This window comes from Diadema antillarum, unplaced genomic scaffold (genome assembly GCF_040938485.1).
Source record: "Diadema antillarum isolate AM-2024a unplaced genomic scaffold, OU_Dant_1.0 seq00000833_RagTag, whole genome shotgun sequence".
NCBI classification, from domain to species: domain Eukaryota; kingdom Metazoa; phylum Echinodermata; class Echinoidea; order Diadematoida; family Diadematidae; genus Diadema; species Diadema antillarum.
The window spans coordinates 210919-235982 of record NW_027271709.1 but is presented as its reverse complement, the minus strand read 5'-3'; the positions used below and the strand labels follow the sequence as shown (position 1 = coordinate 235982).

Here is a 25064-nt window from a genome sequence, read left to right as displayed (position 1 = left end):
CGGTACTGAATGAGCTGAAATTTTCACAAATTTTGCGAATTGCCTTTCGACTACAAAAATAACAATGCGCATGAATATATAAAATCATACCAAAACAACTTGCAAAAATATCATTAGAAAAAAAAATCAAGCCATGCTTGTGCTGGATTGCATGCAGCTAATAACTACACTGTAAACCAAGCATGCTGCGTGGACCATGACAATAACACAGACATACACAATTATGTACTACAACATCTAGCTAGTAGAGTACTTTGAATGCAGAACACAAGACTTGTTTATGTAGAGCTCAAAGAATCACCACATAAAAACATTCAGAACAATCACTGTTGCTTGTTACTCATTCTTACTTATTTTGTGAAAGGTGAAGTGATACGTTGCTAGACCCTCGCAAATGCAAAATCAACAACACGCGAAAACGTCTAACAAGTGGCAATTTGCAAAAAATATCTGTATGCAAAAATTTCAGCTCATACAGTATGTTACATTCTCTTCTCATTCCCACTCTGAATGTTTGTTTTAATAGTTACAACATGTGTTGCCAAAGTTTTAACATCGTATGACCCTTCTCTCATTGTCGTTGAAGCTGAAGATGGAGAAAGGGACACTGACATACAAAATATTAAAATATTGCATCTTCCTTTGCTGGGCCTGGCAGTTTCACTTTGTGCATCCTGTTTCTCAACGATAAATCTTCATCCCCGCAGAGAATCCACAGGACGCACCGAATAAACATATCCTTGAATATCATTCTGTTTCCGATTATCTAAAGTTTGCAAAGTGACACTGTTGCTTTCTGATGTTGGCAGGGGAAGGGAAGACACAGAGAAATAGACAACCTATTCCCAAGTATTATCAGTAGCTATGAAATGGACAACACCCTCACTTCAATTTGAGTCTCAGAGAGACAGTGACTCTGGTAATGGGAGGGTTAAGTGACACCCAAAGATAATTGGGAGCTATCGCAAATGATAGCAGGAAGACTTCGAGGACAGTATGCCGACAGCAAAACTTGGGTAAACTGCACATGCGCAAAAACCTTGAAAGTCACCTCAGCCTTTAGGATGGTTTGGGGGTAATTAGCATATTGGCAAGAACTTATCAGATAACTCCTGTGTAATATCCAAAATTCCATGTGTTGTTGAAAGTATGTAACTCAAAACTTATCATAGTCACCCAAAATAATTGTTTGATTACATTCATTTTTCCACTATATCTCTATAGTTATCATCAATAATACAGTAGTTTAATAACGACTTTCATCATGACATCATCATAACCATCATTACAAATGTTGCCATTAATATTACTTTGGAGACTACATATTGTTACAACTACTATCATCACAATGATTGTTATCAACATCATATCATTTACTACAACAGTAGCAGTAGGAGAAGTAGTAGTATTAGTAGTAGCTGCAAGATAATGGGGTGGGTGAGGGCTGGGGGAGAACAAAAGGGAGGCTAAAATTACATCAGTGGAACAGAGCACCTAATAATCAATCTGACCACATTCCCATCCCCTGCCAACGTGTGAAAGCACTAGAACCAATTTGTCCTGCTCCCCCAAAAAGCTACTTGGACTCCCTCTTCATGGCCCTGACCAAGTCCACCTTGTCCTCCACAAGGGTCAGCTGCTTGGCCAAGTCCACTAGCTCGTGCTGGACGTGCTGAAGGCGGGCCTCTATCCGGTCGAGCCGGTTGCCGCTGCTGGGCCCCGCAAACCTCCAGAGGGCGTAGAGTGCGTAGCACCCCGAGAGGACGAAGGCGCTGAAGACAGCGTTGTTGGCGATGACTGACATGATGAAGCCAAGTAGACCTTGGGGCATGGAGGGTTATAAAACCCATATTAGGATCATCAGTTCGAGTACCATAATGTGTAATTTGAATAAGCATTAACCCTTAACCCTTAACCCTATTTTAACTGAGCTATTTGAGACCAAGTTCTTACTGGGGGGGTCAATTTGACCCCCCTTCAGATCGCGCGATCGCCGCAAAATTTTGCCTGCACATAGAGTCGGATGTCAACTACAAGATTACATAGTCATACAAAAGAAAAATTTTGATTTTCTATTTTAAGTAAATTAATTATGCAAATTTATGCATGAAATCATATTTTCACCTATAACTCCATTAAAAAGACTGAATGACTGCTAAATTTTTGTGTAAGAGTTCCTCAAGACACATTGAACAATTTTCTTGCAAAAAAATAGCACAATCAAAATCAGTTTCTTTTGTTTTTTATTGTTTCATTAATTTCTTATAAAGTATTCCATCGTTTTTTCGACCTTTTGTTTTCTATTGTTTTTTGGCCAAAATTTGTTGCAGGCATTTTTTCAAGCTTATCTATATTAGAATTGATTAATTTCAATGGTTAAAAGTTGAAATAATCTAATTTATATCAATTTAACCAAAAAAACACAATTTGCATTGGATTTGCACACGATATGTTTTCGGGTTGACATGCATGTACGCAAAACATTACGTAACTTCAGAACGGTGTACCCGGACATCGCAAATTTGGTCTCAAAATATGCGAGAGACTTCAAACAAAAAAGTCATGAAACGACGCGGCAAAATCTTTGCGCGTTGCGGAATCGCGGCGCAAAATGTTGAGGGGGGTCAAATTGACCCCCCCCCCCAGTTAAAATAGGGTTAAGGATCAACACATTTATGTACTTTAAAAGCCCAGAAAAGTTTCAAATTTTGAAGCATTTAGACCTTGAATTTCCAACAGGAGGTGCAACAACTATCAAACATATATATCTTTACTCTCCTTTCCACAGTCTTACTTTTACAAGAAAATTACAAAATGTGTCACTATGCTACGCGGTGTCCACCAAATGTAACAAAAAAGGACACCGCGTAGCATCGTGATACATTTTGTAATTTTCTTTTAAAATTAAAACTGTGTACAGGAAATTTGAGATATTTAGCTATCTGACTAATCTCGTAAATATGCATATTGCATCAAATTTTGGTCAAGCTAATTGCCATAATTTGTCTCTTAAGACCAAATTTTAAAATATCACGATGCTACATGGACACGTCACGATGCTACAGGACACCGTTACATATTGTTTAATAACTTCATCAAAATTGAGTCTGAATGGCACAAAGTTTCCAAGAAAATGTGTGGCCTCAATGCAAATGTAAAGCCTACAAACAATAAATGTATAGCATAATGAATATTGAGTTATGCTGAAATGTATTTTTCAAATATCACGATGCTACATGGACACTGCCCCAACTTCATGGAATTACCCACATATATAGATATCAACCAAATCACATTATCACACATTTTCTCGGTGTAAGTGTATCTTTTTCCCATGATAAGTCACACCTGGTTCATTACCTCTGAAATGAAATGGACATTTAAGTTCACGTTAACAACATTTGAATTTTGCTTAAAATGAAAATGGAGTCTTGACAAGGAATCACAATGAGATCACTTACCGAGCAAGCATACAAATTCATACATGCACCAGGCTGGACCATAGAGGGAGTGTATCAATAAGGTTGTTGCCATGGTGAACAGGGCGGTGCCTCCGGAAGAGAATTTACAGCTGAGGTAGCCTAGCAGAAGCCAGATGATGAAGAGGCCACAGTCCAGCAAGGCTTTGTCATATTTCTGAAGTTCTGTCTCTAGCTCAGTTGCTGCAATGATTGGTAAAGACAGCCCATAAAGAGTATTTGAAACCATGATAATCTGTAATGAATTTTAAAAAGACCAAAATATATCCATTCCATATATCTTAAAACATTCACATTTAAATTAAATCCATTTCATAACTGCTTGGAATCTTTTTTTTGAAGAGAGCTTGATTATATTCAGATTTTAAATCAGAAACTTCAATTCAAATATTTGTGCTTTATTTTCTCTTTTTAAGTTTTGCAACAGGAAGACAGTGAAATTTTAAAGTGACTTTTGACAAGTATGTCTACTGAGAATTACAAAATGTAACTTGATATTGGGGATGTCTATATTTGTATGAACCAAATGAACACCACACACTGTGATGTCAAAAGTCAAACTGTGAAACTTAAAGGCACTCAGTCGTGGCGAGTGGTTTGTGCGGCACGGAGACGAACGCAACACGCTGCCTCCCCCATTCTGTATCAAATGTAGTGACCCCGAATGAGAATAGCGCTGGCTCAATGGGTCAGCGAACAAAACGTGTAGGCTACAAGAGCGCTCTCTGTGCTAATCTCCTAACCCAAAATGGCTGTCCGAGCGAGCCACGTGAGCTTCCGAATGGACGCACACACTCAGTGCGCATGCGCTTGAAGAGAGGCCAAAAGAGCCACGCGTCTTCTGGCCTCTCTCCTCCAATCACAGCAGCTCGCGGTGACAATATTTATGTATGATGCGTACACACACATGCACACACACACACACACACGTCTTCTGGCCTCTCTCCTCCAATCACCGCAGCTTGCGGTGACAATGTTTGTGTATGATGCGTACACGCACATGCACACACACACACGTGTCTCAGTGGCAGCATTGTCCCACACGTTTATGGATATAGCACAGAGTCTGGCATTGCGCAATTGCATGCACAAACTTCGGTCGTTCGGAGTTTACGTACCATTAGGGATGGCGATCGGCTGCCTTTAAACACACACAAGATGCCATCGAATGTGTGTGTGTGTGTGGGGGGGGGGGGTACCAATATGCTGTTCATTTATGTAATATCATTTCCAAGCAGAGTTATGCAGAAATATCTTCGAAGAATATTCTGACCACAGAAAAATTAACTGTTCTGCTAATTTTTAAAAATACAAAACAATCAAAGAATGAAAAACAATGACAAAATCTCACTTGAATCATTATACTTGGGCACATTTCTCAGAAACAAAGTACTGTACTTACTCTTGACTCTGAATAATAGCATTGTGATTTTATCAATAAATCGGACGGCATCCTGCAGTAATCTGCCATCCTTGAGCTTCCTTACTGTCAGCGATGCTTGTCGACTCGACTTCTGCCAGGCCTACCATCAGGGACAGAAAGAGAATTAAGCAAACTATTCAGTTCTCTTTGTGTGTATTGGAGCTCATAGAGCATGTTCTTGTAATCTTTAAGGGAAACAAGAAGAATAGCATCTCACATCTCCATAGGTTCATGATCTGTCTTTTTACCATGCTACATCTTTGTCACTTTCTTGAAGGCAACTCTTACCAGATGCAGTTTGAGAGGTACACTCTTTATTCCAAAACTGATCTCTGGGGTGATGCTTTTCTTACTAATCTAATCTGCAAAAGTATACCACAAATATTTAGACTTGGACACACACACACATGGAGGTACTACAAAGAGTATTAAAGGTAGATCATCTTTAGGAAGGAGCGTAAGGATCAGTACACACTATGTACATGTGTGATGATAGAAAATTTTTGTCAGGTCTTGTTCCTTCTTTCTTCTTTATTTGGTTTGTGGATGTCCTTGTTGTTTTGAATGGGAGGAAGCCTAGGTTGGGTAAAAAAACCCACTGACTTGTAATTTCTAACATGACAGTTCTTAGGAACAGGAAAAAAGCGTACTAGAATCAAGCTTGCAAAGACTTCAAAACTTTGTTTCTTTGTTGGTCTTGTCTTTGTCTCTTGATGCAATGTAAATTCCAACTGTGCATCTATATCGCAGCTATCAGTAGAAACGAAATTTGACAACAAAATCTTTGCCATCCCATAAACTGATTTTAGTTCATTATATACATATAGTACATAAATTATAAAATGTAACTACAATGTTCAGGGATTCATTTTCCTAGGAGACGGACTATCAATATGTCCACCATTTATTTACCTTTTTCATTTCTGTAAATGTCTGTGACTTTGTAACATCTTCCAATGACTTGTTCACACTCTCGGAAAGTGACCCTGTTTCCTGATAGTTCGTCCACACCAGAAAAAGAGTCATTCCCATGAAGATGGAGAAGATGAAGATACGCCAAGACATCGTGGATGACGAGGAGATCCTGCTGTATGTTTTCTAAGGTAAAGAAAGAGTAGAAAAAAAAATCACACAAGGGTGGGGGTTGTTTAATACTAAAAATCATTACATCAAACACATTATGTGGTAGAATTCACTGGAAGACTAAAACATATTTTATCCTCTTCTTGAACACATTTTGTAACAGCTGCGTGCCAAGAAATGCATTTTCTAGAACACTTAATTAGGGATACATACCAAAGGGTAATTTAATATTTTGTCCTTTGTTGATAAAACAATTCTTACAAACGTGACAAAAGATTATATTTGTAGCTGTCCTGTGGCTGTATCTAGGCAAGCTTTATGCATCCACTGAGGATAGCATACAGGTAGGGTATGTTGAATAAACTAAAATATCATATCATAATTGTCCAGGGATATTAAATTTACTTCAGATTCTCTTTTCCGTTAATTGTGTGGATAACGGGTCATCACACCTCACAGTTTTATTGACTAATGAAATACAATATTACAATTGTACAAGTAAGTAGGTCTGCAGATTGAGCAACCTTGCACACATCGTCATTGTATTGATGAGATGATGCAGCATGCAGATTCCTATTAAAGCAGCTCTTTCCAAAATTCTAAACATACCTACACGTAAACCACGTCACCAGTGTGGGTTTGTTCCATTCCTCCTCCCCCCCCCCCCTCCTCTCTCTCTGTGTTGACACTTGTTTGATTTACATGTCATATCTATCACACTCATCCTTCTACTTGCTTCTACCTAGAAATCGTAGAATATAGATCTAGGGTGCCTAGATCTAGATATAAATAAAAGTTAACTTAACGTTATACTTACTCTAGACTCTAGACTATCTGAAATTCAGTTATAAATTTAGGCCCTAACCCACAGGACATGCCATATGACCCCCCCCCCCCCTCCTCCCTTCAGCTTTTCCTCTTAGGTAGCGTTTGCTGAATATTGCAGCCACCTAGCCATGGGCTATATATAATACGGGTCACAGATCTAGATGGCCTGAATAGGCCTCATGCGCTTGTATAACCGCCGTCCGTCCCAGCAGTGGCAGTAGATAACGAGTGTGAGAGACCACTACTGATGCGTCACAAAAACCCATGTGTGGGACTAAGTAAGGTACTGTCTACCTCAACTCGAGAGGAAGAGCTAAAATACGCGTGAATCTATACTTTCTTTTAACAAATCGAATTGCTTGACATTCAAAAGACTCTTGATTTTATATTGAAACTTACCAAACGGATGGGCTTAGATAGTGAATATGGGTATTCACTAGTAGATTCCTGTCTTTGATTGTGGGTTGCGATGACTATGATGGCGCCCTTTCGGTGAATGATTGACAAGCTGCCTGCAAAAGGTCAGCCAAGGATCAAGCCGATTCTGTAGGCTATGTGTAGGCCTACTCTCAATACCAGAGAGGTCACTTACTGTATAACTTACAATCACATGACTTGTGTATCTATCTAGAGCACACAAAACATTTTCCCACAATATCAAACTTTTCCACACAATTTCTAACACAGTCACGTCAGAGACTCCAACCCCAAGCACCTTCTGATCTGGAGATTCTCGCGCCCGAAACCCCTAACAAACGGGAGACTCCAAGTTGATGTGTGCGAAGCGCGAAGTTCCTAGGGTTTTAGATGTTCTCTGGTGCTATCTACGGCTTATTTTTTCAACATACAATAGCAATAAGTAAGAAATCCTTTCCACCGGGAGACACAGAGCCAGGGCGGGAGAAATCATATCTCAAACGGGAGAACGGGAGATTGTGCAAAAATGGGCTTTCGGCGGGAGATCTCCCGTCGAAAACGGGAGGGTTGGAGTCTCTGTCACGTGTTCAGGATAACGCGTTCGTCATCCTTGGGGAAATCCCCATTAAGAATGGGCGGGGCACAAAATTGAGCCTCATGCACCGGCGACACTCATATCAATTGTCAGTTCTCATTAAGTTTATGACAATAAGAAAACACAACTACACTGCATTATGTTTTCTAAATTCCTATGTAGAGACGAGTAAATCAAAAAACAAAAACAAAAACAAAAACAAAAACATGTGAACGTGAACGCAAGAACTTTTGATACAACCAATCATTGTAATCATCAAAATGTCGCTACTTATGAGACACTTGATATCACTGTTTAAACGCCCACAGAAAATGCCAAGCTTTCCAAAAAGTCTTTCCAGCAAAAAATATGAAATTCAAAGAAAAAAAGGGAAGAAATCAAACGATTTCACATAAAAGATATGTGCTGTCTAACTACTGAGAAACGTGTTTATTATGCACGATAGACGCACATAATTCTTGCAGATTTAGAACGATAATTGGAACTTGAAAAGCACTTGGAGAGCGCAGACCTCCGCCAACAGCCAACCTTTTGCTTACGTCATCAGCAGAGCAGCGTGTTCATGTAAGCAAACCTCCAGGGCCCCATTTCATTTAAACAAAAAATGATATGATAGCAACTCACTTGCTGGAATGGCTATGTCATGGTAATGATAAGAATCCAGCTTCCTGATTGGCTGTTGCCATGGGAAGTTGCCATTCCAGCAAAAGTTGCTATCACATCAACTTTTATGAAATGGGGCCCAGAACGTGCGGCTAGAACTCCGAAGTTAATTGACCTCATACGCCAAAAGATTTTTAAAAAAATTCTTCAAAAATTCATAAAATAATCGATTCCCGGATCATTACCAAACTTTAATCATCTGTTCCGGGTGTCCTTATCGACTTTTCCTGCAAGTTTCATTCAAATCCGTTTGAAACTTTATGAGTAATTTTGAAACTAAACAAACCAACGCCGATGATCACTTAACCTCCACTTCCTTGACGGAGGTAATGACCACGAGAATTAAAAACAACCTGCATGTCTAACGAGCTGAATAAGCATGATTATTCTTTAAATTGTATTTTACCTATGGTAGAAATGCGATGATGTTCATTTGTGCGTTTCTTAATTGTATTTGTTTATTCATATCTCTCTGTGTGTTGCATCTGTTTCTTTCCGCACGATACGAATCGATTATCTTGGGATAATCTCATTGTGAGGACCTTCTTGCGGAGTTGCTGTCGCTTCTCAATTTAGGCCTACAGTTCGTTATTCCGACTGTTCTTGAACCAAAAATGAAAAAAAGGGTTCGTTGTTCCGAAGGTTCCTTAATCCGAAAACGAAGTAAGGTCCAATTCATAATTCAGAAGGTTCGTTAGTTCGCACTTTATTACTGTTAGTTTGTCAGTTTGTTTGTTTGTTTGTTTGTTTGTTTGTTTGTTTTTCATCTTCGAATCAAAGCGTTTCATTTCTTTTTTGAATTAACAAACCTTAATTGTTTTAATTTCAGATGAAAAAAATCGGAATAACAAACTTTTCCCCCATTTTCGGATAAACGAACCTTTTCTTTCTCCATCCATGCACTCAGACACACAATATGCGGGTCATAACAATGTATCAACTTTCATTTGACAGTCTATCGTCTTCAGAAGAGCGTGGGGAGACATGGGGTCCCTTTCATGAAAGTCTGAATTTGAGAGATTTTTCGCTCATAACACACACTTATGAGAAACTTCATGAAATTGACATGAAAGTCTCATATAGCAACAATTGAGTGACTTTGGCTATCCTGCATTCCTGCAAAGAACAAAAACAACACGCACAAAAATCCAGAACAACAACAACAACAACAACAATAAAACATACACTTGTAAAGTTGTTGTTGTTGGGTTTTTTTTCAACAACGGAGATATGAAAAGAACATTTGGATTCAATTCTACATTGTATTTCTGCATTTATTTTCAAGCAAACAAATATACATGCTCTGGAATGAAAATGCGTATTCACATATTAAAGTTGTATGTATTTTCTAAAGTTGCAAGAGTTAGAGCACAGATAAATACTTTGTAAAGCACATAGGACCTGACCATTTCATGATCTAGAAAAATCGTTGATTATGATTACAACTAAAAAAAAGTGCAGGATATCTTCTTATTGATATGCAATAACACTTTCAAATGTATTGAAATGATTTGAAGAATAATCCTTCGCGGAAGTATTGCTCAATCATATCGTTTGAGAAATGCATTGTCGCACAATAAAGACGCTATCACACCAAGCAAATACAATGCACAATATTTTAGAACAGCCACTTTTTGTACATGATTTTGTACATGGCGGAATAAAAGTTCGCATGAAACTATTTATGAGCACTTTCCGTTGATTGCCACAAATAGAAAGTAAGAACTTGATTGAAAGGAAGAACTGAGAAGGAAGTCTTGTTTTCTGTCTGCAATATGCCAATATTCATGCGTGTCATATACTGTTGCCCCTATACATAGAGCAGAGTCTTGGAGATGTGATCTAAGTAATGAACGACAATGTTGAATGGTTTTACCTTCTACAGTATATACAATGTCATCCGTTGGGTTCATCTACATCCCATGTTTATACATATAACACCTCCTTTATTCGTGTCCTTTGGCAGTCTATGTAGTAAAGGCAATATTAATATTAACGCAAACGCAAACGAATGCGCTGTTATAAAAACACCCCGATTGCACCCGTATACGCCCAACAGTAAAAACATACTAGCCTCCCCCCTCCCAAACACAATCATGTACCGTCATAATTATAATTTGCACGTATCGTGAATTTTGCAGCATATACATTGTCATGTATTTCGTTTCAGCAATTATGTTTTACATTATACGTATACTATTTCAAGTTCTCACTTTTGCAGCATCAAGGCCATACATGCATTTCGTTTCAGTTGCAGTTACGTTTTCCCACCTTTCCAAAGGTACTGTCATGTAAGTATTTCAGAATGACGATCTCCGTACTTAGCTCCAATCAGTTCTGTACGAGGCCGAGGGAGCAAGGTGCTTACGAAAGAATTCAATCGACTGTTTCCAAGAAGACTCCCTCTCCTGAGCCACTGTCTTGGCATCATCTCCGCCCCAAACAGCGATGTAGGCTGAGAACATAGATTTAAGAATTGATTTGAATGAATGAATGAATGAATGGTTGGATGGATGAATGAATTAATGAATAGATAGATAGATAGATAGATAGATAGATAAATAAATAGATAGATAGATAGATAAATAAATAAATAAGTAGATAAATAAATGTTGTTGTTGTTGTTTTAAAGATCGAAAGAAGAGAGAGAAATGGGGCCCTATACAAATAATTTGCCCCAAAAATAAATAAATGCATGAATGAATGAGTCACTCAAGAACCACAAATGCCCATACCGTAATAAAAGTGTCTATTAACATACGCACTATAATTGAAAGTCTGCACAGTATGTGCATGGTATGTGAAAAAAAAGTAAACACGCAGTCTGCCTCCAGAAAAAAAATATACTCTATATAGAATCAGTCGATTAATCAATTGATCAATAATCGATCGCTAACAATACATAAATTTCAACGAATACTTAGAAAAAAAACCTGCTAAGTATAGAATTTTTTTGACATAAAAATTAAAAGTATATAGGGAAAGGGCGCTCAGACATTCTTTACTTTGAGAATGCCTAATTGAATTGTCCCTAATCTATAGAAGTACCAGGAAATACACTCAAACATAAATGATATACAACGTTGTAATCGGACGGTTGTTTTCACATAATTACATGTTGTGAAGGAATGTTGCTATTCAGAGAAAACCACTGATGAATTCTTTTTCGAAGCACTCGAAGCAATGGATGTGACGTACTAAGTAACCGATTGTATATCATTGTGTTGTAAAGGAAACAAACAAGGCAAAATGAAATAATAGCTCTCCCCATAGCAAACACGCTAGTCCGTTATAGCAATATAACAGATCAATGTTCGAGTTCAGTTGAGTAGTAAAGTTGTTGTGAGGTTTGTGATTTACAACATGCTTTAAAATCGTTATTACATCTGTATTATCATTATACATAGGGCTACAATAATGTATTATCATATGAAATTGTTGTTTTTCTTCTTCTTCTTCTAATTACTACTACTACTACTACTATTACTACTACTACTACTACTACTACTACTACTACTACTACTATAACTACTACTACTAGTAGTATTAGCAATATTATATTGTTATTATCAACTAAATCATTACGATTATCACTATACTATCATTGTTATCATTCTTTTCATCATTATTGTCAGCTAAACTGAAGTATATCAGGTGCGAGTTGTTGTTTTTTCGCTTTGTCTCCCTCTACCTTCACCCCTCTAAATGATATCTTTCTTTCAACAGCAGTAATTATGTTGAACGGAAACAATGTGTTTCTTTATGAATATTTGCTGGTCTATCTCCTATTTATATCAGATTACGACAAATCAGCCAAAACTGTCACGAGAATACACTGCCTTGGATAGCTTTACTTACGTCCACTCAAGTCGGGTGGGGAGAAGCGAGAAGCCGGACAGTTTGCTTGATATGGTGCTTCCAAGAAGTGTCCGTGACCGGGAAGCAGGACATACTCCACTAGGTCTTCCTTTCCGGCCTTCTTCAGTCGATCCAAACACTATTTCAACGAACATTCGAATGAAATCGTTATCATGAAAATAATCCCAACGATCTATCAAATCAGTCATTCTCTTGTTTTACGTTTAATTATATCGGTCAGTTAGTCTGGTTATATTTTCAGAAAATGTGATAAAAATTGTAACTTCTTTGACTCTATGAGTAGTTTTCTCAAAACTTTCTTGCAAGTTACAATAATTGTTTATATTATTTGCCTTCCCTATATGGTTTGCTAATATCTTTTCTGATTCGATAATCAATCACCTTTATTTTCTGTGATGTAATCATCAATAATTTCAGGGTTGCAAACTCAATGCTTTTATTACACAAAACCTAACAATGCTAATTCACATGTATCGATGTCACATGATATTTTGTCCACTGAAGTGACATTTTGTATATCATTTAATCATATGCATGTGGACAACGTCATGCCTGTTTCATATTTCCAAGTACATATAAGAGTATCCAATTCAACAGCCATTGTTCCCGTACATGACTTTTCGGCACTGAAATTGTATACAATGAAAAAAAAAAATCCATTCATGTCTAAAATCAACTTGATAGAAAAGCGCCCTCTGTTTGGCATAGAATTTTTGTCCAGGCATACGATTCCATTGTTGGCCGAAGGATAATTATGTAGAATATGAAATGAAAATAAATGACAAGAAAAAATCAAAAGAATGCACCGGGAGATTTTTGCTTGTGCATAGATAATTTTTTAAAGTAGCCAGAAAATAGTTAGCCCAGAACGACATTGATCATATCATAGTATTGTATTATTTGCAAACTATTTTCTTGTATAATTTTTTCCTTCTTTTATAAGCCGTCATCCTCGTCACGGTAATGCGTACATGGTGGTCTCCTGTAGCTCTCCTGCTCATCAACATTTTCCTGCTTTATTTCATTGTTCTTGCAGTTATATTCAGTCGAACTCTACAAGCCGTCTTCAAGAGTTATTGAATGCTGGTTCCAAGGTACTCAGGTGAATTATCATATATGCTGTCCCGAATGCCCTCATATCTAGTATCTAAATCTTGTCTTTCATTATGAAGTTACAAGATCGACGCAGGATTGTGATATCGCCCTACAGATTTCTTTGGTCATTAACACAAATTGCTTACCCTCTGCATACTGCGGAGTGATGGGATGTGTTTGTCGTCTCCAAGTCCGAACATCAGCATTGGACATTCCATCTTCTCAATCTGAAGCAAATTATCGCAACAACAACAACAACAACAAAATCAGAAAAAATAAAGAAAATCGGAGGTATAGACTTCAGAAAAGAAAGATAAGTAGGCCTATAACATGAGAAGTAGCCTTTGAAGTAGAAACACGAAACACTATGAAAACATGAAGTACAAGAAAGTCGTTTAAAAGAATGATTTCAAGCAAAGAAGGCAGGAAAATGATAAACACGTGCCTTACGTCAAGACAAATTACAAACTTCAGACTTAAGTTCAGACTGGTTGATAATTGATAACATGTCCTGCCTATCCTGCCGAGCTGAAATGAATAAAACGGACATTTTGACGGATGGGTGAGGGGATGATGGGCATTACTACACTGAATTGATTATCTAAAATAACATGTTCTTAATCTTTTTGTCATTATGACTATTGTTTTGCAATAGTTATTTTGTTTTGTCTATTGATACGTCATAAAACTAAACTGGTAATGGTGGTGGTGGGGGTGGGGGATTACTTACAGCTACAATCTGTTCATCTCCCTCCGAAATGTTGTATTTCTCAAGATCGCTGAAGCAGAACCGCGTCTTGCCCGCCTCGTCCACCCATTTTTCGCTTTGGCTAGAGAGGGGTCTGAGCACAAAAATACATCACCAAATAGAAAGTTAACACATTGCTAATAGATGCTTTTATTTGGTATTACTCCTAGTAAATATTCAACTGTAAATATATGCTCTGTCCTTGGCATACAAATAATAGCACATTGCCTCATATTTTCTATCTTTGTTTTAGTTACGGCTCTACTGCTGCTGTGAGCCACAGGCCTATACGATGGACGAAAGCGTCTCCTACCCGTACGGCTCGATTTCGGAGCCATCGGGACGTCTCCAGCCGATCAGAGCGTAGAAGAAGTCGAGAAAGCCGACCCCCATGAAGCATTTGATCTTAAACGGCAGCGTAAGAGTTGTCGCGGCCTGAATGCCGACAGCGGTGCCGAAGCATGAGGTCGACATACCGACGCGCGTTTCGTCCAGGCGAGGGTGTGACCGGATGTAGTCCATCAGGTCCTGTATACCACGAAAAGATATAATAATTATTATTGTCCTCCTCACCTAGGTTAAAGGCCCAGTTTACCTTTGGGAGCAGTGATTTTAAAATATTTTCAAGATATCATATTTTGATGCATATGTGTAGATCTGTTGTATCATGCACAAAACATCCTACCAAATAGAATTTTCGCAATAAAGCCTAAAACATAAGGAGATATCAGTATTTTTCTTAATAAACCGTAACTGACGACGGTTTTGTCTGGAAACATTGTTATTATAACTATTATTCACATTTTGTGTATTAAACAATACGGTATTTAACATCGATGATTCGGATTCAAATTTTTACAGTGGTTGTTTCTATCCCTAACTCACATTTCAAAACTATTTTAAAGCACTAATGCTGGGTTTTTGTTTTATCTTCACATGGTAAATTATGACTTTAATGTGTTCGGTTAGAGTTTCCTATCCCGAAGGTTCGTTAATCCGCATATGAAAAAAAAAGAAAGTGCGCACCGTCTGTATATTTTCGAATTAAAAAATGTATTACATTTCTGGAATTGATTTTGTGAGTTTTTCGAATTCACGAACGTAGGGAATAACCATGACAACGAACCTTATTTCATTTTCGGAATAACGAATATCACCCATAAGTATGTGCCCGTATCTCTTTGATCTCAAAACAGGGTACTGTACTGTGATGACTGGAGAGCTGATTACTTTAGCTCCTTAACCTCCCTGGTCAGAGTATAAAACGCAGACAAATCACAGCGCATCCATCTCGTTTCTCATCTAAACTAAAAAAAAAAAAAAACCCAAAACAATCTTATTGTTTTTGCAACAATTTTGATGAATAATTTCTTTAATTTTGATGAAGTAAACGCACCTAAATATCTTCAAAACATACTGTTACCTAGCTCAGTTGGAAGCAATGAGTAATGCAGTTACTTCGTCTGATGTTCATTTCACGTCATAGTCCAAAGTTTGTGAGATGCAAGTTCACTCTGTGCATAGTGTGTGGACGTTTTGAGGTCAGTGAAAGATAAATGAGCTATTTTGGTTTTTGTATTTGATTTCAAGTAGGGCCTGTATGATTAGAGTCACAAGAGCACATTTTATATAGGACACAGAATTAACGTGGACTGCTCTTATTCGGGTCATATCGCATAGGCATAAAGATGTGGACTGCTTTTCGAGACGTCGTTGATATATTATTACCCCGAGGGAGCCTGCTGTGGCGTTGAGATCCAATTCCATAATGATTTGTGTGTGTGTTTGTGTGTGTTTGTGTGTGTTTGTGTGTGAATTCATAACGCCACGTGCTATCACATCAACATTTCTCATAACGTGTACAGTATATCTGCAAGCCTACTATATACAAATTGAGAGAGAAACGTATTATTTCAATCTCAATTTCAATTTTATTTTCGTATTTTTCGATGGAAAATACATAGAATATAACAAAATATGAGAATATATACAGTCCAGCTTGGATATGTAAAAACAAAAACAAAAACAAAAAAAACAAAAAAAAACAAACATAGTACATCTCGGTCAAAGTATCATTTCAATCGAGATAAAAGAATGTGAAAGAGAAATACGATGTAATCTACGAGAAAACAAAGCTTGTTGAGTGTAGGTCCCAATAAAAGCCTGTATAGTGTGAAGAACAAGATAAGGAACACGGGTTCAACTAAAGACCAAACTAAAAAAAAAATAATAATAAAAAAGATCACTAATACTCGGGGTACAGAAGATTCTTCTCAAAAACATAATCAAATAAGTATAAAGAACATGAAGATAATACCTAAAGAGAAAATTTGAAAAAAAAAATGACCGGAAACGGTCCAGTTGGCTAACCAGAAATCCCTGGCCTTCGATGCAGCCCGTCACACCCTGTCTGATCATGGCGGCTAGGTAGTGATAGGAGATGACGGCAAACCCGTGTGACGCCAACAGGGCCGCCCGGTCCATCGGGGGCTGCATGCCCAAGCCACGGATGTCTATGACGACTGGGAGAGGGTCCGACGATTCTGAATCTGTCACATAGTTACAAAGTAGAACATGAGACCAGCACGCTAGAAAGCACTATGATGTTCAAACTATACATGGATGCATATAGGTAACCTATTCTTGTTGACATTGGTATAGACCTAGGTATATGCTACATCATGTTAGGACCTACACGGATCGATGACTTTTTAGTAAATATTATACATCGTAATTATAAACATTCCTATACGTACAGAGAGGGTATGGGTGTGTGTGAGAGAGAGAGAGGGGGGGGGGGGGGGAGAGAGGGGATGGATATATAATCAAACAAATATATGTGCAAAAACATGACGAACAGTTTTTATCTCTTTGAAAACGAAAACAGACATTTTGTGACCGGATTACGAGATGAACAAGGGTTCAAAGGTGACTGCTTTGTAGAATTCTTACCTTCTTCCCTTCGTCGGTGTTTAAAAAAAAGAAAAACGAATACGTAAGACGACGTCACGTTTTTGACGTCTATGCAAATTTTATGTAGGTAGCCATACCTACATGAACAAATCGCTCATTATAGCAAACAATCCACTTGGGTAGTGCAGCAGCAATGCCTAAAATAAGAGGGCACTCTCGTTACAACAAACAAGGTTACAACGCAGTAAAAATACACATTCTTATTTCTGCGGCGTCAGAAATAACTCGGATAGTGTGAAATGTGACTCGGAAATGGCGCCAGCTGATGGGAGTCAACTTCTTCCGAGTAAAAGCTACTCGGACTTCCGAGTCACTTTCCGAGTCATTTCTGTGGCGTCAAATTAACTCGGAAAGTGTCAAATTTGACTATGAAATGGGGTCAGTTAGGTGCAATCTATTCCAGCAAAATGACACGGATTTCCGAATCAAAAGATCACAATTTCACTCTGATACGGTGTCGTTTCCCGCATTGTGAGTAACCCATTTTGGTGTAGTAATGACTCGAATTTGGTGTGCACTTTTCTAGAGGAATGTGGAATGGAGGAATACATAGGAGTTTTCATCGGTGAGTACCCACCTCATTCACAACACTCATACAAATAATTGCCAGAAACATGGTCTAAACAGTAAGTTTTATTTAGGGCAAAATGAACTTTCGACACGGACACGTTGACTGGTAATGGCGTAGCCGTAGGAGGCCTTACGATAGCTCGTACCTTTTGTACGTAGCCCCGGGCTATATGCTATACGTTGGAACCAATCTACAAGAGATGCTACTGTGAACCTATACCTAGCTACACCTCCACTGTACATGCTTAAAATACACATACGATCTTGATTGCTAATTCGAGCTACCGTAAGGCCGGCTACGCCATTACCAGTCAAAATTACCAGACACAAAATTGTCCATTTTGAAGACAAAAAGTTGCAAGACATCTCGCGGCCGCGGCGGATCGTCGAGAAATGACGCTTTTTTTTTTTTCGCGGGGGTACTACGTCACATAGGACATATGACATGTTTTGTCCAATTGTAGCGCGCGTATGTCATGTACCACGCGCTGGGTATTTCTGATGTGACTCTGCGCAGGTGTAAAAAGTCCGATAACCAAAATGAAAACTCGGATTTGAGTCAGAAGTACACGGTTGGTGTTAAATTTACACGGATCGGAGTGAAAAATTTTTGACTCGGATTCAGAGTTGAAATTTTGACTCGGCAGAAATATGAGTGCAGGTCCCCAATGAATTATTATATTCATATATCATGATTATTATTATTATATATATATATATATATATATATATATATATATTATATTATGTAAAATTATTCAGGAGAAGCCAAAAAGCTGTTGTAGAGGTGATCTCTTTCGCAAAAACATTATCCCAATTCACCGCTACGTGAATCTCATTGCAGATCCAGCTGAAGCACGCGGCTGGTCGTTATTCATAACTCTCTGCCCCAAAAAGGAACGTATGCTAAAGAGTTGACAGGTTGGTCCGTCGGGTATTCGAGCTTGGGTCTGCCTGAATTGCTATGACGTCTCCGTGGCCGAGCGGTTAAGGCGTTGGCGTTCCATGCCAAAGACCCGGGTTCGATTCCCAATTTTTCAACTCTTGCGCTTTTCCAAAAAGGAGGAACAGTAAGAGGAATAACGATGTCAAAGCTACGCACCGATTTCTCCTCCCTTTCTCATATCTCACATATATATATATATATATATATATATATATTATATATATATATATATATATATATATATACATACATACATACATACACATACATATAATTAGTTTCTTTTACCATAACAAAATTTCGATGTACGAAAGAAAGCTGCCGGACCCAAGGACTTCGTTATAACGGGAGTCGCCTGTATACATCAAGCGTTGGTCTCAAATCACGCTAAGTAATAAGCACAGGGTTGGAATAATACACTCTGAAATTGTCGCTTACCCCGCTTTTCCGGTAGGAACAGCACACCTTCAGCATGGCCGGATTTTATCGGAAGGGCTTCCACGTAGTCTGCGATGAAGCACCTTTTAATCGTGGCTGAAGCGAGGACCTCATTTTTCCCTTCGCCCTGGTGGTCGACGACGTCGAACGTGAAAACGAATGGGGTGCCGACATCGTATTTGATCAGCCGCGAAAACTTCTTCGCGTGTTCAGGCGCTGGTGCTAAGCTCCAAAACGGACCCATGGGCTCCACGCCTGTGAAACTACCTCCGAGGGATGGATCGGTCTGAACTACGATTGTTATGATAATGATTGCGTTGAAAAACAAAATCTTGGGGAAGGAATTAAACCTATATTGCTCCTAGTGATGGTAACTCCTGTATATGGCACATCGATATCACAGGGCGATCAGTTAGATACTCAGGTTTAAGAATCTCCATCATATAGCCCATACTGTACTCGTAATTCCCCCCTTTTTTCCATTAGCAGATGTAAGCATTCCTTGTCTCCACACATAATCGAAAAATTTTAGCCATGAATAAAAGAATATACAAATAACTCAATTCGAATGACAGAATTAAATTGAATTAAAGCATTTTATCAAGAATTGGATAAGCACAGGAATAAGCAATAAATAGATATCAGTGTCTCCACACATAATCGAAAAATTTTAGCCATGAATAAAAGAATATACAAATAACTCAATTCGAATGACAGAATCATAGATAAATTAAAGCATTTTATCAAAAATTGGATAAGTACAGGAATAAGCAATAAATAGATATCAGTGAGCACAGAATAGTACGCATATCTAGTACTTAAACTATTTTGATATTGTTCACAATATACTAGTCAGTATCGTCTTTTTATACGTATTTAACTAGGTCGATCCTGAACGTATAATGAGTGTTCAATATCGACCTATCTGAATAGTACGTCCTATCATAATTCATATGCATTGATTTTTCCTACGGCGGAGATAATTAATTTCTATAGAAGTTGAGAATGAAGACGAAAAAAGAAAACTAACACAAGTAAAAAACAACAACAAACAAAGAAAAGACTTCAAACAGAGCACGTTATTCTCCTAGACAGTGCCCGTGATTAGATACATAAATGTTGTCACTTTTTACCGTTTTATCATTATACTCATTGACGTTATTCATGGTTGTTATTGAAAGTTAAAGGGATGGTACAGTATTAGTGGAGATGAGAATTGGGCTTTTAACTTTTTGCAAGATACCAAGAAAACGCTTATGATATAGTACAGAGCATACCATTTTAAGAGGAATTCAAAGTTTATTCGATGAAAATCGCGTTTGGAATGACTGATACATCCAAAAACAAAGTAAAACAAAGCGATCGCAATAAAGTGTGGGTCCCACACTTTATCAGAATCGCTCTTTTTTGGATATCTCGGCCATTTCAAAACCAATTTTCATCAAATAAACGTTGAATTCCTCATAGAATTACATGCTCTTTCATACTTCATAAGAGCTTTCTCATTATCTCACCAAAAAATGTTAGAAACCTGAAATTAGGTCTCAACCAAAACTGTATAATCCCTTTAAATAAGTTTTATCGTCATTACCAAATTGATCATCCTTCGAGTTTCTTATTGTTTAATGATGGATATTGCTTATAATCATCATCATATAATCATCATCAGTAACAATCTTGCAAAACAAAGGGAACACAACTCACACGTTTCTAAAACTTTTGTACTAGTGAAAGAAAGAAAAATGTCGCTGGATTTTTTCATTGATATCACGGTTGTTATTGATGGGATACCTGACATGAATTATGGTTACGTTAAACAATATGCAGACGCGCTAAAGTCATTCTACAGCGTTTGTACAAGAAACGACCCACCTGACACAGATCCATTGTTATTAGCTCTGTAGTTTGCGTGGGACACAAATTTAGTGGTGCCACTCTCTGTGAAGACTTGGGTCTGGATAGAGACTAGTTGACCCGGATTGAGACCTCGAACTTGCATCTTGACCTGTTCGTCGATCAGGGCAGTGGTAGGTTCCACTGTTAAAGTTACAGCAGGGCTGTCGGCTGCGATTTTTCCCGGCGAGGACATTACGTGAGATAAGGCTACTTGCTCGAACTTGGACGAAACTGGAGCCAGCGAACGTTCTGATTGCTTCTGATGTGCAGGGAAATTCGGCGACAACATTCGGTCTTCAGCTTTCCCGTGACATGCCGTAGCGCAATTCAACAGTCGCTTTATATTCCTTACTCGGTTAACTGCAGCCATAACGTCACGTACAATATGATTAAAAGTGTTTTGCGATGCGATAGTGCGCGAGGTTATAATAGGGATCAGCGTTTAAACAGACTTTGGACATTGGGACGGAAATTTGGAGAGACGCGTGTATAGTGTGACGCACTTTGTACCGTGTGTCATTGAGCAAGAACAACTGAGGGGTTTGGGTGTCTGTGTGTGTGTGTGGGGGGGGGGGCGGATATGGGGGTTGATTCTGGTGGCAAGTTATTGTAATTATACCGAATAGTCACGAAGCATAGTCACCTATCTTTGCATGATTATGTCATCCTTTCTACCTCCCGATTGTGAGGGCAGCCGCTCTACTCACTGAGCCAACACATCGGTCCGATGTCACATTAAAATTTGGCATATATACTTCTTCTGCTTCTTTTCTTTTATTTCTTCTTCTTCTTCTTCTTCTTCTTCTTAATATGGTTATTATTATTATTATCATCATTAGTGTGCACTGGACTTGTACTGTCGCTGCCTGGTAATTTGTATAGATACATATATTTTATCTCCTATGGCGACCGGGGATGACATCTCATAGGGCTTTGTATCCTGTGGAAAAGGCGCTCTAAAATGTCTACTATTAGTCATTAATTAATTATTATTATTATCATCATTATCAATATCATCATAATCATCGCCATTATGTAGTTCTATTGTTATCATACGTATTATTATCATCGTAGAGATTATCATTGTCTTCATGATTAATATCATTATAAATCATTTTAATTATTCTATTTGAATTGACAAAATTCAGTGCAAAGTTAGAACAGCTTTTTTTTGTCACTATCGGTATACATTATTCTTGCACACACGGCTCAATGACAAGTGTCAGTGCCGCGACATCCATTTCATTTTAAGATTATATGTTCCTTACGGATACTTATACTTTAAAATAAGTGCATGTATTATATGTATGATTTCCTTAAATAACTGCAACATATACATTCGCTGTAAAATGCTCTAACTGTAAATAGATAAATCTGGCTAGGTATGTAACATGATTTTCGCATTTTGTTTTCGAGAGATCTAAGCTTTAGAAGCTCTGTTTTTCTGTAGATCTCTCTTTTTCATCGATTTATTTACCCTTTTGTTAAATTGCTGCAAGGTATTGCTTACTTATTCGTACATACGCATTGTACATACTGTATGAAAACTTAATGAGCTGCATTGCTTACAAATTGTTAACGTTATGATTTATTCATGTTTACTTTGTATTTGTATTACTTTTCTGTTGGATGGAAATCAGAAAAGCTCAATTGAATTTAAATGAATTGAATTAAACTTCAGAAGAAATAGTGAGATTATATCATTATAATGGCGTTCTCTGGTATGGTCATGTATAGTGCCTAGATACACGCGCTGTATATTGCCAAGTCCGTGTCATAAGCAGTGCACCTAACTTTACAATGTTAGGAAAGGTGAGCAAATCTTCATGTATGTATGAAAACAAACAAACCTTTGCTTCAAGATGATGCATATGTCAAAGATAATTTTGAAGACACGAGAAGGGGCATATCATTGTTTCCTACAGCTACTAGTACACTGTTGAGGCAACCGACATCACGTTGGTTTATTTGTGTTGATAACAATTCTAACCATGTTAACACAATAACAAACAAACGAATAAACAAACAAACAAACAAACAAACAAACTAAAGCGCTGGCACATTGCTCATATGCTCTCCAACCTCCCCCACCCCAAGAAAGAAAGAAAGAAAGAAAGAAAGAAAGAAAGAAAGAAAGAAAGAAAGAAAGAAACATGCATACAATCCACACACACAGACTTTTCTTTGTCAGTAATCTTTATTTGATTTCTATAATTTCACATAACAAAAACATTCATCTTGAATGTATAAACGCAATATACAATATACAATCAGCAATGTTTGATCAACTTTAATAAAAAAAAAATCAAAATTTGTGCGTGACCCGAAATACATATTACAGCTTACATTAAACACATAAACTTACACATAGCTGCAAAAAAAAAAAACCCTCCCTACCTGCCATCTCACCCATCCCCCCCCCCCATGCAGTACTAGGGTCCCCGCCCACATCTCAATCTCTGCACTTCAATAAAGCATTTTTAAGCAATTAAATTCCACAATGTAATCATATCCTATTATGTTATAAATCATCTCATACACATATATAAACCGTATAAGGGAAAAAGCAGAAAGAGAAAGAGAGAGAAAAAAAAAAAGAATAGTAGGTGTTAACAGTAAGCCCCACAGAAAAGAAAGTACAGAAGTTTGAACCTTATAAGACCAATCTACCTCTTTACATACCCCAGCCGCACTCTAAAAATCAAACGAATAAATATCACTTGCTAATTTATTCAAATATACTATTACTAAGTAATTAATACAAATTATCCACTTCATTAAATGCACAGCTAATTTTCCTCTCCTGATTACCGATTTCTTTTCCTCTTTAATTTTTCCCCTTATTCTCTTCTGAATTACGTTGAAAGGTGGTAGAATGCCTATACTTCTTGACATGAAAATAATATGCCTATATTTCAGCAAAATAATAAAATAATTAACAAACTTGATTTTCATTGAGCAAGCTGATAGCCCAACAAATATGTCTGTCCTATGCATATCATGTATGCCAACAAGATCATAGTGCATGTGATATCATTACTCTCCATATATCTTTTACTATCCAAAATTGCGGAAATAGATGTGCATAAGTTTCTATGATTTTCTTGATCGCAAAAAGAACACTAACTTTTTGCTTCAAAACCAAATTTAAAAAGTTGATCTTTAGTGTAAATCACACCATGTCATAACTTAAATTAAAATTCTCTGTGTTTACTATAAGAAAGGCTGTGGATCTTGGTCTAACAAATATTTCGTTTACTTTTTCTTTCATACTCAGAATTGTCATGACGCACCACCCCCCCCCCCCCCACACACACACAAACACACACGAACACACATAAAAACAGACATAATAAAACTTTGTGACATGAAAACGAAGTTCTTGAAAGGTATTAGTGATCTAATGAATTTCTGCCACATAAAGGCAAACATAAGAAAGTAGACACTTGTCAGAAGATTACAATAGCTGTACAAGCATACAGTATATATATTATAGCAAGAAACATACAAACTGTGCAGAAGAGCAAAATAGTATCATGGACAAACTCATACTATTTGGGTACACATACCAAATATAATAATTAAAGGTGCACCGAGTGAAAGGCTGAACCGTCGACTGAATCAGTTCTTGCACAAGGGGAGAGGAGAGAGAGAGAGAGAGAGAGAGTGCAAAGAAGAAGACGGCAAATAAAGAAATTTAACTTGGTAGATAGATGAACAGATTTCAATTGTTACGATGCATGAGATGGGTTTGATTATAATGATCAAACATTCACATTTCCAGCATAACGCAAGAATAAACAATATTATTCAGGAATGTAGCTACACTGTAAATATAAACCATGCCACCAGTGATTCTCAATCGAAGTATTGGCACACAGTGCAAGTTCTCGGTTTGCTTGACTATAGTGTACTCATCTTATCATCGTACTGTAAGCATACATGTACGACTGTACAGTGATGCCAATTATGGGAATGAACGAAAAGAACGATTTCTACTATCAACAATACCTTAGCTACTGTAAATTAAA

At 37.6% G+C, this 25064-nt stretch overlaps 2 protein-coding genes across 2 annotated transcripts; both read right to left on the bottom strand.

Annotated features, from left to right (window-relative positions):
- Positions 1 to 1576: 1576 nt before the first annotated feature.
- On the bottom strand, positions 1577 to 7287 carry LOC139740090 (uncharacterized). Its single transcript, XM_071650679.1, has 5 exons — positions 7213 to 7287; positions 5815 to 6000; positions 4882 to 5002; positions 3462 to 3662; positions 1577 to 1821 (listed from the first exon to the last, which is right to left on the bottom strand). Exons 2-5 carry the CDS (start codon positions 5965 to 5967, stop codon positions 1577 to 1579), a joined length of 720 nt encoding a protein of 239 aa, XP_071506780.1. The 5' UTR covers positions 5968 to 6000; positions 7213 to 7287.
- Positions 7288 to 10643: 3356 nt separating this feature from the next.
- On the bottom strand, positions 10644 to 21364 carry LOC139740087 (acyl-coenzyme A amino acid N-acyltransferase 1-like). The gene is made up of 8 exons (XM_071650675.1): positions 21010 to 21364; positions 19138 to 19428; positions 16581 to 16759; positions 14524 to 14738; positions 14193 to 14304; positions 13609 to 13689; positions 12347 to 12485; positions 10644 to 10943 (listed from the first exon to the last, which is right to left on the bottom strand). The coding sequence occupies exons 1-8, from the start codon at positions 21320 to 21322 to the stop codon at positions 10810 to 10812; spliced, it is 1464 nt and encodes a 487-aa protein (XP_071506776.1). The 5' UTR covers positions 21323 to 21364; the 3' UTR covers positions 10644 to 10809.
- Between the last annotated feature and the right edge of the window lie 3700 nt (positions 21365 to 25064).